We start from the raw sequence: 18,823 nt of genomic DNA, 5'->3' as shown, positions 1-18,823 counted from the left end.
CAGTGGGCCACAGTGGGGAGGAGAAATCTGAGGGAAAAATACAGCGAGCAAAGCTGGGTGGGTCCGTAAAGCACAAAGGGATCAAAGCCTTTGTGCTTTTCAAAAGAACTTCTTAAAAGAGCACCTAAAACAACAGTAACCCTAAGAACAAGGCACACTTCAATAATGGAGCTAAAAATGTATGCTGCCCTGGTTGCATGCTAATAAAACATATCTGAAACGCCCCTGAAACAATGGGAGGGGATGGAAGAGTGAACACGGCCAAACTATGACTGACGGATAACATCTAATCCAATTACAACAGGTGGGAGCCCAACGTGGCACTGTGTGGTCAGACGGCCCTCATTCGTCTGAAGACGGCTGTCCTGAAATAACCTCTGCACACCGCCTGACCTGACGCTGCAAACACCTGACCAACACATTCCTGATAGTACTTCTAAAAGCAGGTGCAAGCAATTTCTGCAGCCTTGCATCTTGACACGCAGGTGGTAGAAGTGAGAACAGGTGCACCATTAATATTATCACCACCACAGACTGAGGCAATCACTCCGAAATAAAATCTATGCACTATCATGCAATCAAATGCATCTTTTCACAAACGGCACGTCACAGGAGAGCAACACGAAATAGTTTGATGGTTATTTCTGTGTTTGGATAATCTGTGGCACCGAGACAAAGATTTGGAAACGTCCCAAAAAGCAGAAACTAAATCTGTCCATCTCTGTGTGTGCCAGTTGACGTCAGTGCATGATGAAACCGCTGGAGAAGTCTGGGATAAAGTCATTCAGCAGACAACAGGAAACAATAACCTTTCAAGTTTCCCTTGCTAGTCGAATTACGCGACTGATATGGCATCTTCAAAGTGAAATTGATGCAGAAAGCTTCCGCTCACCGAGTTCAGGAAGCGGTGAGCTGCCCAGGGACCATTACAGCGCACTCAAACAGGAAGGCAGCCAGATTGTGGGGAGCTAAAATGACATCTGCTAGCGCAATCAAATAAAGGAGCCATTTCACAAAATGTGTTTAGCATACATGTTCAAAAGGAGTTCACACAGTGGAGCTGCTTCATGTTAAAAGAGCAGCAGCCCTACCTTAAAATCTAAAGCTGGTGTTGTCAGTGTTTTTTGGGTGACTCAGCAGTTGTGGAGTGTGTGCTGTGGTGGAAGTAGTAACACTACACTGTAAAAATACTCTGATAAAAGTAAAAGTCCTGCATTCAAAATTTTACTCAAATAAAATATGAAAATATCATCAGCAACATGCACGAAGATATAAAGAGTACAAGGTACTCATAAGGTGCAGAACAGCCTCTTTTAGAGTGATATTACAAATATATATAACTGGATTATAGGTGTAGATTTCAGGGAGGGATGTAAGGGACACATCCCCCTCAATATTTAGAACAAGTGTGTTTGTCCCCCTCAAAACTGAAAGAAGCAGAGGAATTTTATTTTGACAAAATTAAAGACATTTGCACCATAAATTATTGCAGAAAATAGACAAGTTGGTGCATGAAAAATCACCAGAATGAAGGAAATTAAGTGTTTTATGCTCAAAATGTTCTGGTAAAGGACCCCCAAACACCCCAAATATTCCAAAGTATTGATATCATTCAGCTTTTCAGTAACAGTCATACTAATTACGCCCCTTCACACCTTTCCATCTATTCCTATAATTCACCATCTTGCACATTTTCGCCAGCATTGCAGTGTTGCGTCAGGTTTTCAAAAACCTTGAAATATTCCACAGTATTTGTATCAGTGGACGAGTCAGTGACATTCATACACATTTAGGCCAGCATTGCAGTGTAGTGTCAGCTTTAAAACATTCCTATAGATATTCCACATCATTCATGGTATTATTCAAAGTTTAAAGTCAGCATTGCAGTGTAGCGTCAGCTATTCAGCATGCAGCATTAACACCCACAATTTCTTCAGAAATTGCATTTTTTACCCAGCAAGCAATAGTCGTGATTTAAACGTATAGGCTATATTTAGCTCCGATTTAGTCTAGCTACATGTAACCCAAATCTAGCCGATTTAACTTTGAAATTGATTAAATGGAATTTTCGCCACTGCAGATGGCGTGCGGTATGATATTCAATCACGTATGGAGAGTCAACAGTAATTAAAATATGTTTATCTCCATTTTTTGGACATGGTCTCTACATAGCCGTATAATTGATGACGTCTACACTTTGGCTATGGTTAGACGTCTACCAAATTTTCACGGACAGCCCAAATGATTTAGCCTAGACGTCAGGTCTTCATGTAGAAGGCTATTAGATGTTTTTTTAAACCAAAAAATGCTTGCAGGGATAGTTTATTAGAGTCCTGTAGCACTGTGGAACTCACAATAACCAGTTTTTAAAATATTCTCAAAATGAATGCAGAGGTACAGAACCTGAGACCGGTCATACATCCAATTATTTCTTTTTTTTTTTTAAATGCTGTTATCGAGATCACAAGTTCAGTCTTTCATTATCTCAAGATAACAAGATTATCAACCCATTATCTCTAAACAACAAAAGGTCATTTTTGCTTTTTTAATGTTTATCAGAGATCAGTAGTGCCATGCCAGCATGCATAGATAGTGTCTTGATGAAAACGCCAGTTTATGGAGTAGTCACTGTACTTCAGTCAAGGCCTGACACATGCAGAAATTGCTTTTGAGTCTTTGTGATAGCATTTAGATCAGTCATTTAAGGAGAACCACCAGATGTGATCAAATGAACCTGACACTCATTTTTTTAAGTTTGCCATAATTATCCTGTGATCTCAAGGAAACCAAAGTCTCCTCTTTGTGCTAAATAATCTTGTTATCTCAAGAATTCAGCTTTTCGTTTTCTCGGGAATTGACATTAATTATCCCGTTATCACGAGAAAATAGGGTATCCCCACTAAATACCTTAAGGTACTGACCTAAATGACCCAGTACCAAGAAGTATTGAAACATCCCCAGTCAAACAATACCTGAATTTGATCATTTTTTGCTTCAGAGCTCTGATCCGTGACTTCCCACCAGACTAGCAAACTTTCTGTTGCTGCTGTCTCCTCCTAGTCGGCTCGTGCTAACATCTGCCTGGTTAGCCCAAGCTAACACAGCAACAGTGGCTACATCCAACACCGAGCCGTCAAAGAGTCCCAGCAACACAATGACTAAGAAACAGCTTTTAAAAAAAAAAATTAGTTCCTTCCTCACGTCCATATGTCCAGTCTTTAATTTGGCATGGATAGTGCTAATGCTGGTGTGCAGGGTGTCCATTGCCACGTGGTTATTAGCTTCACCTAAAGTGACAACTTCATCAGCTGTTCCTGTCGCCATTTCCTCGATGTTTTTACTGCTTTGGTTTACTGTGGTCTTAGTCTTCCTTAGTTTATATTTCCCCACAAGGTTTATCATGAAGTAGACGTGAAGAATCCTCTAAAAGCTCACGAATTATGTTGCTGCTCGTCTCACCGCCATACTAGAAAGTCCACAAAGAAACAGCTCAAATTTGTTGTTAAATTCAATAATAACCTTTAGGGCACGTTAGCTGTGTGATGCTAACAGTTAGCCTTGTCACTGTGGCCAGTGTGTGACCAGGCACACTCCAGCAGCAGCAGCTATAACCCATACAGTCTAGTGTGGTGAAGTCAAGGGCGGACAATTTGACAGAGTTGGCAGTTTAACATGCCAAGAGCCATCTACTACACGTCACTCACATTACTGATATCAAATGAAGTACTCTGTTGGTATTGGTATCACTTTAAGGGTACTGGTATCATAATTTTTTAGATGATACCCAGCCCTACGAGAAAGTAAGCTCTGTTATCTCAAGATCTCGCAATCAAGAGATGACAGTGTTAAAAAGATATTTGCAAACATGGTTGTTCTCGGCTTTCATACAGCAAAACCAGAGATATCTTTTTTTATTCCATTCATTCTTCTACAATGTCAAAACATAGAGCCTACATTTCCCACAATGGCCTCATAGTGTGTATCCTCTCAAAAACAATCTCAGGGATCCATATTAGATTGTTTTTCAAATGTAAATAGCAAAAAATGGAAAGACTCATGCACAAGTACTAGAAAATAGGACTTAAGTAAATGTACTAAGTCACTTTCCACTGCTGAGAGTGTGCTGTTGTAACTGTGCTGAAGCAGGAGTCTGATGAAACAATACTCTTCGCTCGACACAGATTAAATTAAAGCACACAGTAAAGTCTGTATCCTCAAACCTTATTGGCAGCAGGGGCTGTGTAATTACAATGAGACAGATTCTCTCACACTGATCCCAGAACAGCTGAGCTCCCAGCCAGGAAGGAAGACGGAGATATTGATATCAGATATACAGTGTGTTACATTGTGCACCGTAAGCAAATGGACCGGAGCCCTGACAATAGGATAACTTATCATCAGGATTGGTTAATGGTTTGAATCCCCACGAATAAGTCTTTTTATGCCATGGATTTAAACAGCACCCTCAAACCAACACTAAGAGCTAAAACACAGCTGTGCAAACGGGAACGGTGGAAGTCAGTTAAGATGTGAGCTTCAGCTAAGCAAATAAATAATATAATACCAGGGAGAAATTACAGGATGTAAAGACATTATTTTCAATGTTTGTACATCTGATTCAATTTGAAGTAACTGATGGTTTGGATTTGGGGCTCTTGGATGAAGGGGCCCACGTTACCTTGGGTTTGAGCAGGTCTAGCCGGCTCTGGACCCGGTTCTTTAGAGGTTCTGGAGAACATCCAGTAGACACTTCAGGGGATCTGAGGGGCGAGCCACAACGAGAGGCAAAGACAAGAGGTTTATAAATTAGAAAAGCAAGAAGGTTACATGGTCACACTAACCGAGAAATCTACCCACTACTGTTCTCTCTTTATTGCAGCTTTGCATAATATTTTCAACATGTACAAAGATGTTTTCACTAGCGTCAGACGGAGCTGACGTTGGGCTTTTGCAACAATTTGGATATCAGCCATTTAATGTCATGCAGCTCCGACATAATGTAGGTTCCCCTTCCAAACCGCAGCCAGTGCCTATTTCTTTTTTTATGTTATTATTTTTATTTCAGATGTTTGACCAGAGAAATTGTTCCAGTGTGGTGTGGGAGGATTTTCCTCCATATGGTTTCAGTGGAGAGTTGTACAGTCTCATGTTGGTCTAATTGCCATTTCAGGGGCTTTCCCACTCTGACTGAATCCCGTGGTAGTGAAAATAGTCTAATCTAATTCAAAGCTCTGTGACTTTTCCATAGTAAAATATCTTTTAATTTGCCAGTGTTGTACTTGACCCCTGAAGGGTGTAACAAAGCAGCTGGATGTAAAGGGGTAGTTTGGATCTTTAGAAGTGGGGATGAATGCAGTACTTATCCATAGTCAGTGTATTGCATACGGTAGATGTCAGTCAGCACGCCATCAGTTAAAGTAGACTCTATATTCAAAATATTTTCACTGCTTTACTTTGCTGCCAGACTACAGCTGCAATGATTAATTGATTAGTTGTCAACTATTTAAGTATTTGTCCACTGATATAACACTGATCAATCAGTCTGAGTATTTTTTTAAGACAAAAAGATTACAATTCTCTCAATCCAGCTTTTTAAATGTGAATATTTTCTGGTCTCTTCACTTGTCTTTGACAGTAAATTGAATATCTTTGGGTTGTGGACGAAACAAGACATTTGAGGACGTCATCTTGGGCTTTATGAAACACTGATCGACATTTTTGATCATTTTCTGACATTTTATAGACCAAACAACTTATTGATTAATTGAGGAAATAAATCAAAAGATTAATCAACCACAAAAATAAAAGTTAATTGCAACCCTATGTCAGACAGCAATTTCTGACAGGGAACAAAGCCAGACTCCATTGAGAAAAACAGTAATTTAACATTGCTGAACACAGGAGTTGCTGCTCTAACGCTTCCTTGATCAGTTGGTTTGTTTGTGTTATTTTGTGACCTTTGGTGTTTAAAACACGCCAAAGGTCACAGAATAACACAAACTGACTACCTGATTGAGCCTGGTGGCTCTGAAGAGAGCACTGTAACAGCTTCAGTTCCCCATCATTAATTGCTGTCTGACAGCAAGGTAAAGCAGTGAAAATATTCTCAGTAAAGCGTACACTTAAACTGATTTTTTAGGTGGCTAAATATGTTTTGTTACTGCCCCCATCCACAGCTGTACATTGCTTAGCTTCTGTGGTATTACTCCTGCCTGCTTCTCCAAACTGGGGGCGTGATGCCGCCATCTGCTGTTGGTAATAGGGCCCTGACACACCACTGCTGAGCACCCTGGTGGCAGTGTCCCCCCCACCTTTGACACTAGTCAGCCCATGTTGGCTGTTTTTGACTGATTCAGCATGTTGAATGTGCACAAGAAGAGAAACAGAAGTGAGGAATGTAAACAAAAGGCTTAAGTCAAAAGAGTGTGAGATCAAAACAAACGGTGCACGGTAAAGAGCCTTTGTTCTTTCAGCGTTAGGTTTTTTGTCAACGTGCTAACTAGCGATTTGAATTGACAAATACAGACTAATGGTATCTGCCAATGTGGAGAGTTATCTCCTCTCACGCAGGCACAGAATGTACGTGCTAGTTGGCCGTTGACTAGGGTTTGCGTCGTGTTCAAGTGCAACTTCTTGGCTGAGACGCAGGCGACATAAAGCGATGAAACAGTCAGCCTTTGTTGCCACTAGCTCTTTGTCGGTTTGGTGCGTCAGGGCCTTTACTCCGACTATGGAAACCTCAAACAACCCCACTTCAAAAAAATCTGAACTATCCTTTAAGACCCATCTGTATCTATGGTTACAGTCTGTGGTATAAAATAAAATAGAACTACAGCCCTTAAAACATATGCTCCCCATCCTAAATCCCAGTTTGTACTGTGTGATTGTTCGTGCCAACCTGAACAAGTCAAGGACGCAGGTTCCCTCTGCTCCACTGAGGACGGGCTGGTCCTCAGACAGCAGGTCTGCCTTGTTCTGACACAGAGGAGTCAGCGCCTCTTCATCCAGCAGAGCCATCAGTACCTTCACAGTGTCCCGACCTCCGTACGCAGTGCAGTGATTGACTGCATAAGGCTTTGGCTGGAGAGGAAGAACAACACAGCTACAATCAGCTCACATAGCTGACTGTTAGAGGAGATGAAGTGGGTTTTTGTTTGAATGTATGGAGAGACACAAAAGCCAGAATTGTAGTTGCTTGGCTGGAGAGCAGAGGTTATACATTACCCTGGCAGGGCTTATCCCTGTCCCGCTTCCATTAGCAATCTGTTTCTGGATCTGGTGTAGCTGGCAGATCCTCTCCTTCAGCTCCTTTGTCGTCTCCTCAGCTGCGGCGTACACTGCCTCTCCGCTGCTGCGTCCCTTCACCAGCGCTGCCCTGACGGCGGTCACCAGCCTGGCTCCACATACACTGAGGAATAAACCCAGTGACAGTCACAATGACATCTGCAGGAGAGCGCTATTGTGCCATAGGTGGAGGAAAAAACTGTTTGTTTTGGAAAGCAGTGGAGTCTTTCTTCTGCAGAGCACACATACAAGTTTTCATCTGGATGGAATTAATAGTGTTCAAGAGTTCAGCCAATATTTGCCAACATGAATAACTCTCTCCTAAAACTGAAAACCCAGAAAAGCCAGGCCTTAGTCTGAATGTCTTCAAAAGATATACTGCAGCTTCACTTTCAATTAATTGGACACTGACTTTAAGGGCTCAGAGTAATTGTTTCGGTGTTAACATCCAGTTGAGCTTTATTTCACTGTAGCGCAGCTTTGCCAATGTTAACAGTTATGAAGCAGAAAATGTGCTCCAAATCCCTGTTAAAGTCACCCTGGGCACGGTCACTGCGCTCACCCATGGACTGTCAGCAGACAAACTCCAGGATTTTCCTCTTTATAGTTCTGGGGGATTTTCGCCCGTGCTCGCTTGCTCTGCATGTCCAAAAATCATAGCAACATATCACTTCTGTAGGTTTCAAACAGTCAAGTGCACTAAAGCATGCTCGGAGAGATCGCAGTAAGGTGGAGAGGCGGTGGTCCGACCCTGACCCGGCTCTGATGTGAGCGAGCAGGGCTCAGTAACAGAATCATTTGGGAAAACAGATGTTCAGTGAACAAGGGGCCCTGAACTCTCCATAGAAGGTGTTTGTATGAGGAAATACAGTACTCCGCTGAGAGTGTAAAGGCACTGCCTGTTGAAAGACACATGTTGGCTGAGTTCATCAGTGTCTCATCAGACGTGGAGCGCTCTCATCAGCCTGCATGAACTGAAAACCCTCAGTAGAGCAGCGGGTGTCGAATCCACTACTACACAAACATCGCAATGTGTTGTTATGGCTCGGTTGAGTGAAGCTAACGTGGCTACTGGGACTGCTACAAAGGGTGCCTTCAACGGCTTCAACTCAAAAGCTCAACCCTCACATGATTGAACGGCTAAATCATTTCTGATAACCGCTTCTGTTGTGGTGCCAGATGCTTTGACATCCAAAATAATCTGTAATGGTATGGAGAATGATCTGTGGGCTCGAGGTTTGATGATAATTCATCAAAGAAAGCGCTCCAAACAGGGAACAAGTTATTTAACAAAGACAGGCTTTGATGTGGCAAAGATGAACATGCTTTAGCAATCCAAATGTTATCATGAGAAGCTTAGATGGGAGTCATTACAGGGATTTGAAGGAAATAATAACGAGCCGCAGTGGAACAGGTGGAATTTATGATCACAGGTGTGATTTCAGTGCACAGGTCTGCCAGGCTGCAAGTATTCCTACCAGTAGTAGCAGCAGCGGGACCGACCCACACACAGAGCTGATATTCTAATAAATTCATGAGAACTGAATCGGCCACACCACAGAGAGAGGAAACAGAATTTAATCTCAACTTGAATTGCAGGAAGAAGTGAAGCAATTCAGAGAAGCTTCCACTCAGTCATAAATCACGAATTTCAGTGTATTTGACGTCATTCGCTGCAAGATACCGAAGAATGCTCAACTTTTCTTGGAATCTGTTATTCCTCTAATCAGCTCAGGATGATTTCTCTGGAAATGGAATATGTGTATATGAGTATTAGACTACAATAAAGTAAACACAGCATTTTGTAATGATGCATTATTTGACATGAAATGTTGTACCGGAATGTTAAGGATTAGCTACTACAAATAAGTGATTCATCATTGGTTGAAGAATGTGGCAACTCAGGAAAATACACCGCTGTAAGGGACTGTTCATAATTTATGAGAGGGGAGGGTGTGGTGAAAAAGGGGGAGGCTTGTGGGGGGTCATACAACTTAAATGTTATTCTGTATTTTGTAATGCAGGAGTTATACTTCTGCATCGAATTAACGCTGTGCTTACAGCATAGGCTCTGCATTAACGTAGCCTGATGTGCTCCTCACCAGAAATGTAACTACACGTTGCGGCGACGCAGACCTCCTGTCTATTTCTGTAAGCTGAAACCATTTCCCTCAGGGGAAATAAAGCTTTTATTTACTTTCATTTCACAGATAAGAAACAATAAATTGTGAAGACAATAAAAATAGCATTTTGAGTCTTGTGTGTGATTTATCCTGGCTTCATATGAGTAGAGGAATAGTCAGCTAGCTGCTAGGCTAATTAATACAATGTAAAATACCATAGACTTGTGCTAATAATGTTAGCATGTTATATTTGTTTGGAAAACGTGTTTAGTATAAGACAGTTGTTTTGTCAGTGAACCTTGTGAGTTGTAATGGAGCCGAATTTTGTAACATTACCTTTGTTAAATGTTGCTGTTGTCCGTGGCTTCATATGAGTAGAGGAAAAGTCCGCTAGCTGCAAGGCTAATTAATACAATGTAAAATGCCATAGGCTTGTGCTAAAAACATTAGCATGTTGTATTTGTTTGGAAAACATGTTTAGTATAAGACAGTTGTTTTGTCAGTGAACCTTGTGAGTTGTAATGGAGCCGAATTTTGTAACATTACCTTTGTTAAATGTTGCTGTTGTCCCTGGCTTCATATGAGTAGAGGAAAAGTCCGCTAGCTGCAAGGCTAATTAATACAATGTAAAATGCCATAGCCTTGTGCTAATAACATTAGCATGTTGTATTTGTGGGGAAAATGTGTTCAGATAAAGACAAGTGTTTGTCTGTGAATGCTGTGCGTTATTGTGAAGCTGATTTGTGTACTTGTGTTTGAAAAAGCGTACAAGTATAAATGCTCACAACGGCGTAGGCCACGCGTGTAGGGTCTGCATAGACCTGGTGCACAAGTATAAATCCCGCTGAAGAAGCATTTGTGTGTGTGTATCCTCTTCCTCTGAGCCAAAGAGCTCCATCATTGTCCAAAAACTCTTAAACCACATCAGTGAGCTACACTGTTGCCCTGGGTGACATGTTCCAGCATTACCATGAGCACTAACATTGTTTATTTTGACTTATTGCCACATACACAGTCCTGCTGCTGTAAATATTCAGAAGTGCAACAAATGCGTGTTAATCCACGGCTGAAAATAGTCCCAAACAAATGCTCCATTGACTTCTGTTTCCAGTCTTTGTGCTAAGCTAATCTAACAAGCTGCTGGCTGCAACTTCACCTTTACCTGACAGATGTGAAAGTAGTGTTGACATTTTACTTTAACTCTCCTCCAGAACTGTTGAACTACTCCTTTTGCTGTTTGTTAGTTTACTCTGTCAAGTTTTGGACCTCAAATTCCTTTTTATTTTTAAAATATTTGATCATATAATTTGAAAATAAGACCCTAATTTGTTTGGTTACTTGTGGATGCCTTTTGAAATTCCAGTGTCTCTGACCGGACCACAGACAGGAAGATTGCAGTGACTCTTAGTGGCTTGATGGTCTCTTGCTTTAGCACGAAGATCGGTTCACCAGAGCGGCGCAATTCCTGATGAGTTCCTAGAAATTCCCCCGTGCTGTGGCACATCGAAATATCTGTTGTCAGGATTTCAGACACAATAATGACGAAGTCTTTCAAAGTACTGAAAGACCAGCGCCACAAACAAACAGATTGAGAATAGAGCACGAATCACAGTTCAGTCCTTGAATGGAGCACGTCCCCACCTCCAACATTTACAGCCGTCTCAGTCACAAGAAAGGAAGTATTACCTCAGAGGCAACAGTAAGACAGGGAGCGAGTGGAAGCCTGGATTAAGCTGCATTGTGTACCTTGGGTCAGGAATCTCCCCTAGTATTTCTTCCAGGTTGTCTAGAAACTGGACAAAGTCAGACAGGCCTTTGACGTGTTTCCTCAGTGGGTCAGACTCAGCTGGAGCGTAGCCCTTCCCTCCGAGCTGGATGGCCCTCACAAAAGATGTCACAGCCTGCAAAAGCATGAAAGAGACTCAAATGTTGCGCCAGAGAGGATTACTCCAATTCTAAAGTCATAGCTTTGGTTTTCTAGTGATGTAAAGTGTGAATACATCATCGCTGAAGCCCGAGCACATGCTGACTGCGGGTGTTTTCTTACCAAGAAGAGGGAAGTGTTGTTGTTCTGTGCAGCATGCTTTATGTCAGTGAATGCCTGACGTCCAAGAGTGCGACTAGGGACGTCAAGGGTTAGCGCCAAGGCCAGGTCGTTCTTGATGTTCACAAGTAAATTCAGATAGGAGCAGAAAACCCGTCTCACTGCCGTTTTCACCTGTTGATAATAAACAGAATAATTAAGCACATCATTATCGTTTTTGGGAGGAAAACATTTTAAATTCCCCTAATGTCCATATCAAACAGCATTTCAAGAGTTTCTAGCTTTAGCATGCTGTTGCTAGCTAGTTAAATTAGTCTTAGCCCTGTGCAGCTAAAACTTGCAGATTGATTGATGGGAGGTTGTCATGAAATTATTTGTTGAAATTGGTTGGCGCTCTCTTACGTAAGCACACGCCATACTTTGCTTTAAAGCAAGAAAACATGATACGATTTTACATATAAATACAAAGAATTTGTTTTTTGTTAAATAGGTGCACAATATGAACAGGGATGTGATCTAAGGGGGCATTTTTAATTTCATCTTGACTTTAAGTATTTATGTGAGAAAACTGATACTACTCATATCTGTCTGCTAAATGTAAAGCTTGAGCTGCTAAATTAGCTTAGCATAAAGACTGGAATAAGGCTCATACAGGTAGCCTGGCTAGGTGACAAAATCCATCTTCAAACACCTCTAAAGCTCACTTAGTGACAAGATTTATCTTGTTTTTTTAATCCGTACAAAAACTCAAGTGTAAAAATGAAAATTCAGTGTTTCACATTTATGTCAGATGTATTTCTCAATAGCAGTTGCCAGGCGACAAGAGGAGACTGCAGGAAGTTCCTGCTCCCAACCAAAAAAAGTATAGGGTGTTATCACACCTGCCCTGTTTGGTTCAGTTCAATTGAACTCAAGTTTGTTAACCCCACAAGTGTGGTTCGTTTGGTCAGATGTGAACACAGCAATCACACTCAGGTGTGCACCAAAACAACCAGACCGAGACCTTCTTGAAGAGGTGGTCTCAGTCCGATAACAAACAAGTTCTAGTGAGGTTTGTTACAGTTCTGGAGGATTATTAATGTGCACCTCCTCCTGTACTGCCTTAATATGCACATTCAGCACATCCAATGCATCAAAACATTGTTTTCTAGTTGGAGCCGCGCCTTGTTTTCAAACTGTATGGTTTGACTAAAATGAACAATGACAGCAATATAGTCCACGATGAGCAGCGCTAAAATCAACCTGCGTAGTTGTCCCTCCATTGTGACATTAGAAAGTGTCACATTTATCTTGCAAGTGTACTCTTCTTCAATGTTTGCTTCACTTCCTGGATTTTTCCCACATGGAAATTCTGACCAATCAAGAGCAGCTTTCTCACACAAGGCATTTGATCTGGTCCACTTGTACATGCTGCTGTGAGAACATGAAGCAAGCAGCTTTGTAACAAAGTTAGTCCCTGATTCAGACCAAAAGAGACAACTCTAGGTCTGAAAGCAGCCTTAGATGTGTTCAAGTGGATTTTGTTATCTTTGGACAGAGCCAGGCTAGCTGTTTGAGCCTGTTTTAAGTCTTTGTGCTAAGCTAAGCTACTACGGTTGTCTCATCTAATTTGCCAGCAGAAAAAAAACAGCCTAGCAGTACCCTCCTGGGCTGAAAAACAGAGACATCCCAGATGTGCCAAGAACTGCAGTTCCTCGAATGGCCACTTGCGGCTGGCTCCAAGAGTGAGTCAATCCCTAAAGACACCCACTGGTCACTTCTGGCCCCAAAAATCCAAGATGGCAACTGCCCAAAACGCCGAACCCGAGGCCTCAAAATGGGAGTCCACAAACCAGTGGCTTACGTCATGTTGGCTGCATCCATCTTTTTATACGATTTATGGAAACATTTTTCCCAAAATATCAAACTTTTGGCTTGCGGCCAACCCAGGTTGTGTTTTTAAACTACCAAAAACGGACAGTAGCTTTACTGCATGAGTAAAACCACTAAAAACAGCAGCTGACAGCCCGTATTAAACTCCAAAAAAATTACATCACTCCGCTCTAGCAAGCGAACCTTCACTACAAACTCATAAATTCACAAGTGACAGAGAATAAGTGGAGTAAAAAGAGACTCTGTTACAGAAGCTCTTGTCCAGCCCCACATTGTGTTGTTTTAAACATCTGCCTGGTAATTGAATTCACATTGCGCTCTTAAATCTAAGTGATATGATATAGAGTTCCTGTCAATATGAGCAGGATGGATTCCAGACAGAATTTAAGTAAAGTGAATGTGTGGATTACTGCCAGCGGGAGAAAAAGCATTTCACTTTCCCGAAGAAGAAAAAAAAAAAAAAAAAACTTTATATGGAGGGTAGAGGGCAAAGTGGAAAGAGGGGTTTCTTTTGGTGGTTTATGAAATAAGTTGCACATTTTATTAGTGTGTGAAAGTGAGACTGGGCCTACCTGGGAGCTGCAGGGCCTGCTTTTACTGGACGGTGTTGACGGGACTGAAGAGTCTGGCAACTCTGAGACCTCCGTGTTTCCTGATAAGAACTCAAACAACTCGACCTTTGTACAAGAATAAAGAAAGTAATTAGAGAGATACATTGATTGGAGTTGTCTTTTACTCAGCAGCCAATCTGATCATCGACAACATCAGTCTGATTTCAAGCAGCTCCCGCTCACCGGGCTCACAGGCTCCCCAGGGTCCGTCTCCTCTACTCTCAGCTGTTTGTACATGGAGAGGATATCAACCAGGTCCACAGTGTTGGAGCGTTTCAGGAAGGATTCGTATGCCTCCAGGATGAGATCATAGTTCTCCAAGCGTGCAAAGTTGGGGGGTGGCAGGTGAAGTTTGTCTAACAGTAAGTGTTTCCAGGCCATCAGGACATCACTCAGAGCCACTTTGAACTCTCCGCCACGCTGTCACAGGAAGAGAGAAAACAGTGAAAGCAGCAGCCATAATTACTGACGGCCTGGAACCAATCAGTTCAAAAGCAGAGAGACCTTCTCCCGCAGTCCAAAAATGGGTCATGAGCGGTCTCAGCCGGAAATCTGTGGTAATGTCATCAGTTATGGACGTGATGACAGTCGGCCTGATGGTTCAATTGAATTATCCCATGATGATGATGATGATGTGAACTGGGCTTGTACGGCTTCACTTTTGGGCCACCGGATAACTTACAGTAAGAGGACAGAGAGTACCGATATCGTTTTATTCGTCTTCTTTGGAAATAAGTTTAACTTTTTATTTTATTTGTTGGTTTGCATCCTTTTGTGACAAGGACCAGAAGAGATTGCAAGATGTTGTTAGCATTAGCTCTAAAATTAGCAGCAAAGCACAGAGATCTGAATATGTCCCCCAAAAAATCATATAAGATTATCAGTGGCCACAGTACAATACGTTGTTGGTTTATTTTGGTCAGGGTTGCATGGGTATACCGTGAAACTGTGTACTGTGGTATAAAAAATTGACAGTTATCAGACTATATTTGCTTATCTAGGGTATAAAAAGGAGCCCAGGAGAAGAATCTCAGCTGCATATTCAGAGCTCCTTTCCTTCTCGCCTGCCTGTCAGAAGTAGAATGGTTCCAAGCTTAATAAAGTGTCGGTTCGACCAAAAAAAGTCCTCTTTTTCATTCCTTTAAGGGTCATTGTAACCGATAATAATAATAATTGCGTAATGATGAATATTGGGTGGCTGTGGTTTAGAGGTAGAGCGGGTCGTCCACCAATCGGAAGATCGGCGGAACCAGCAGTAATAATAATAGCAATTTGTTACGTTTATTTGTGATTATGAGTATTTCAGACAGCAATTTTAATTTAATTTAATTTAATTTAATTTTATATACTTTATTAATCCCCGAGAGGAAATTAAATTTTTCATTCTGTTTGTCAATTACACACAGGTCTGAACACACACGCACAAACAGGACCTATACATGCACAAAGTGGAGAGATGTCAGAGTGGGCTGCCCATGACAGGCGCTCCGAGTGGTTGGGGGGTTCGGTGCCTTGCTCAAGGGCACCTCGGCAGTGCCCAGGAGGTGAACTGGCACCTCTCCAGCTACCAGTCCACGCTCCATATTGTGGTCCGGATGGGGACTTGAACAGACGACCCTCCGGTTCCCAACCCAAGTCCCGATGGACTGAGCTACTGCCGCATGCATGGTTACCTGTTGTAGCATAGCAATTTTCATATATATATATATATATATATATATACAGTACAGGCCAAAAGTTTGGACACACCTTCTCATTCAATGCGTTTTCTTTATTTTCATGACTATTTACATTGTAGATTCTCACTGAAGGCATCAAAATTATGAATGAACACATGTGGAGTTATGTACTTAACAAAAAAGGCGAAATAACTGAAAACATGTTTTATATTCTAGTTTCTTCAAAATAGCCACCCTTTGCTCTGATTACTGCTTTGCACACTCTTGGCATTCTCTCCATGAGCTTCAAGAGGTAGTCACCTGAAATGGTTTTCCAACAGTCTTGAAGGAGTTCCCAGAGGTGTTTAGCACTTGTTGGCCCCTTTGCCTTCACTCTGCGGTCCAGCTCACCCCAAACCATCTCCATTGGGTTCAGGTCCGGTGACTGTGGAAGCCAGGTCATCTGCCGCAGCACTCCATCACTCTCCTTCTTGGTCAAATAGCCCTTACACAGCCTGGAGGTGTGTTTGGGGTCATTGTCCTGTTGAAAAATAAATGATCGTCCAACTAAACGCAAACCGGATGGGATGGCATGTCGCTGCAGGATGCTGTGGTAGCCATGCTGGTTCAGTGTGCCTTCAATTTTGAATAAATCCCCAACAGTGTCACCAGCAAAATACCCCCACACCATCACACCTCCTCCTCCATGCTTCACAGTGGGAACCAGGCATGTGGAATCCATCCGTTCACCTTTTCTGCGTCTCACAAAGACACGGCGGTTGGAACCAAAGATCTCAAATTTGGACTCATCAGACCAAAGCACAGATTTCCACTGGTCTGATGTCCATTCCTTGTGTTTCTTGGCCCAAACAAATCTCTTCTGCTTGTTGCCTCTCCTTAGCAGTGGTTTCCTAGCAGCTATTTGACCATGAAGGCCTGATTCGCGCAGTCTCCTCTTAACAGTTGTTCTAGAGATGGGTCTGCTGCTAGAACTCTGTGTGGCATTCATCTGGTCTCTGATCTGAGCTGCTGTTAACTTGCGATTTCTGAGGCTGGTGACTCGGATGAACTTATCCTCAGAAGCAGAGGTGACTCTTGGTCTTCCTTTCCTGGGTCGGTCCTCATGTGTGCCAGTTTCGTTGTAGCGCTTGATGGTTTTTGCGACTCCACTTGGGGACACATTTAAAGTTTTTGCAATTTTCCGGACTGACTGACCTTCATTTCTTAAAGTAATGATGGCCACTGGTTTTTCTTTAGTTAGCTGATTGGTTCTTGCCATAATATGAATTTTAACAGTTGTCCAATAGGGCTGTCGGCTGTGTATTAACCTGACTTCTGCACAACACAACTGATGGTCCCAACCCCACTGATAAAGCAAGAAATTCCACTAATTAACCCTGATAAGGCACACCTGTGAAGTGGAAACCATTTCAGGTGACTACCTCTTGAAGCTCATGGAGAGAATGCCAAGAGTGTGCAAAGCAGTAATCAGAGCAAAGGGTGGCTATTTTGAAGAAACTAGAATATAAAACATGTTTTCAGTTATTTCACCTTTTTTTGTTAAGTACATAACTCCACATGTGTTCATTCATAGTGTTGATGCCTTCAGTGAGAATCTACAATGTAAATAGTCATGAAAATAAAGAAAACGCATTGAATGAGAAGGTGTGTCCAAACTTTTGGCCTGTACTGTATATATATATATATATATATATATATATATATATATATATATATATATATATATATATATATATATATATATATATATATATATATATATATATATATATTTTTTTTTTTTTTTTTTTTTTTCATAATATATTCAGGGATCCCACACATTTTCATGACTTTTCAAGAACCCATAATGACAATTTACTTTTTCTTGTCCCACTTGTCCAAACACATCAGATTCAAACTTTATTCCAACATAATTTCAGAAAAAAAATAAAGACATGATGGTAACCAAAACGTCACTCACCAGCACATATTAGAGCTACATTGCGTCATCAGCCACTTTAAATAATATTATGTAATGTACCACTATGTGGAGGATGACTTTTCCAAAACTTTCAGTGCTTGCATTTTGACTAATTCAGTGACTTTTCCAGGCCTGGAAAATGTGATTTTGAATTTTATGACTTATCCAGGTTTTCCATGACCACTGGGACCTGAAGACCATCGTGTTACATATCAAGAAATAACAGGAGTTATGTGGGGATAAAGCACTTAAAATTGTATATTTTTACCTAATTAAATACATTTTTCTACTGTTTTGTGCAACAGCTCACATCAACAAAGACAGCAGTCATTAAAACTGGCAGACTGGTATATTGGGACGCATTTCAAGCATATTTCCTCACATTATCATAGGCCTATCTGTATTTTAGACCGCTTTGTGTGTGAATGAATTGTTTGTGTGCATTTGTGTTTGCATACAAATTAATCCACTGGAGAAGCTGGATGTTTGAATTAAAGCAATGACCTGTTACCTGCTTATTAATGTCTGCCATGGCCAGCTGCAACAACATCAGCATGCCATCAGCTCCATGAATGGTGGTCCTCTCTGAGTGTAAAACCCTGTGACACTCTCTCCTGAAGACTTTAACCATCACCTTCAGACGGTCCCCTAGTGCCTCCATTTTCCCCTGAAACAGCAGTAGAGTAAAATGCCAGTGAAACCATGACTCACAGCAAAGATAGGTAGACTATTGTGAAATCACAGAGAGCCGATTATAATCATAAAAATGTAACTTTTAAGGAACAATACAAAGCCAATGGACTGTCAGGTAAACACAAAAGTAACCCTCAGAGTCTCTGGCCTCTGAGGCACAATGGTACTGAGTCATATTATTCAAATCAGTGCGTCACTCTGTGTCTTTTTGTCAATTCCCTCAAGATGCTCACATATAATTAAGCGTATCGTAAGTTAATGGCTACACTAAATCACAAATAATGTTAATTTAACAGTGCAAACCTCTAATAGTGCAGCAGTCTCCGTGATCACACGTCCACAGCTAAAAGCAGTTTGAATTTTTAAACTCCCGATGACGTTATATGCCTTCTGACCAATCAGCTTTTCGTAGACAACAACAGGAGAGCTCGACCATTTTGAGTATTTCTCTGCTGCATTATGTTTGTCGTATTTTCATCCCAAAAGAGTAAAAAGTGTTCTTTAGTTTTAAATAAAACGTCATAATACAATAATATGCCGATATGTCGCGGAATATT

General features: G+C 41.5%; 1 protein-coding gene across 1 annotated transcript in view; it reads right to left on the bottom strand.

The window, feature by feature from the left end:
- parpbp (PARP1 binding protein) overlaps positions 1-18,624 on the bottom strand; it is a 24,775-nt gene extending 6,151 nt beyond the window's left edge. Inside the window, exons 1-9 of the mRNA XM_078165067.1 lie at positions 18,570-18,624; positions 18,085-18,240; positions 14,118-14,354; positions 13,896-14,000; positions 11,455-11,625; positions 11,154-11,308; positions 7,225-7,408; positions 6,899-7,080; positions 4,679-4,760 (exon numbers count right to left, since the gene is read on the bottom strand). Of these exons, the coding sequence (XP_078021193.1) occupies positions 4,679-4,760; positions 6,899-7,080; positions 7,225-7,408; positions 11,154-11,308; positions 11,455-11,625; positions 13,896-14,000; positions 14,118-14,354; positions 18,085-18,234 (1,266 nt within the window). The 5' untranslated portion in view covers positions 18,235-18,240; positions 18,570-18,624. The remainder of the gene's footprint in view (positions 1-4,678; positions 4,761-6,898; positions 7,081-7,224; positions 7,409-11,153; positions 11,309-11,454; positions 11,626-13,895; positions 14,001-14,117; positions 14,355-18,084; positions 18,241-18,569) is intronic.
- Positions 18,625-18,823: the final 199 nt, after the last annotated feature.

This window comes from Epinephelus lanceolatus, chromosome 23, assembly GCF_041903045.1.
Source record: "Epinephelus lanceolatus isolate andai-2023 chromosome 23, ASM4190304v1, whole genome shotgun sequence".
Lineage (NCBI taxonomy): Eukaryota > Metazoa > Chordata > Actinopteri > Perciformes > Serranidae > Epinephelus > Epinephelus lanceolatus.
Note: the sequence above shows the minus strand (reverse complement) of the source record. Positions and strands in the feature narration are given on the sequence as shown.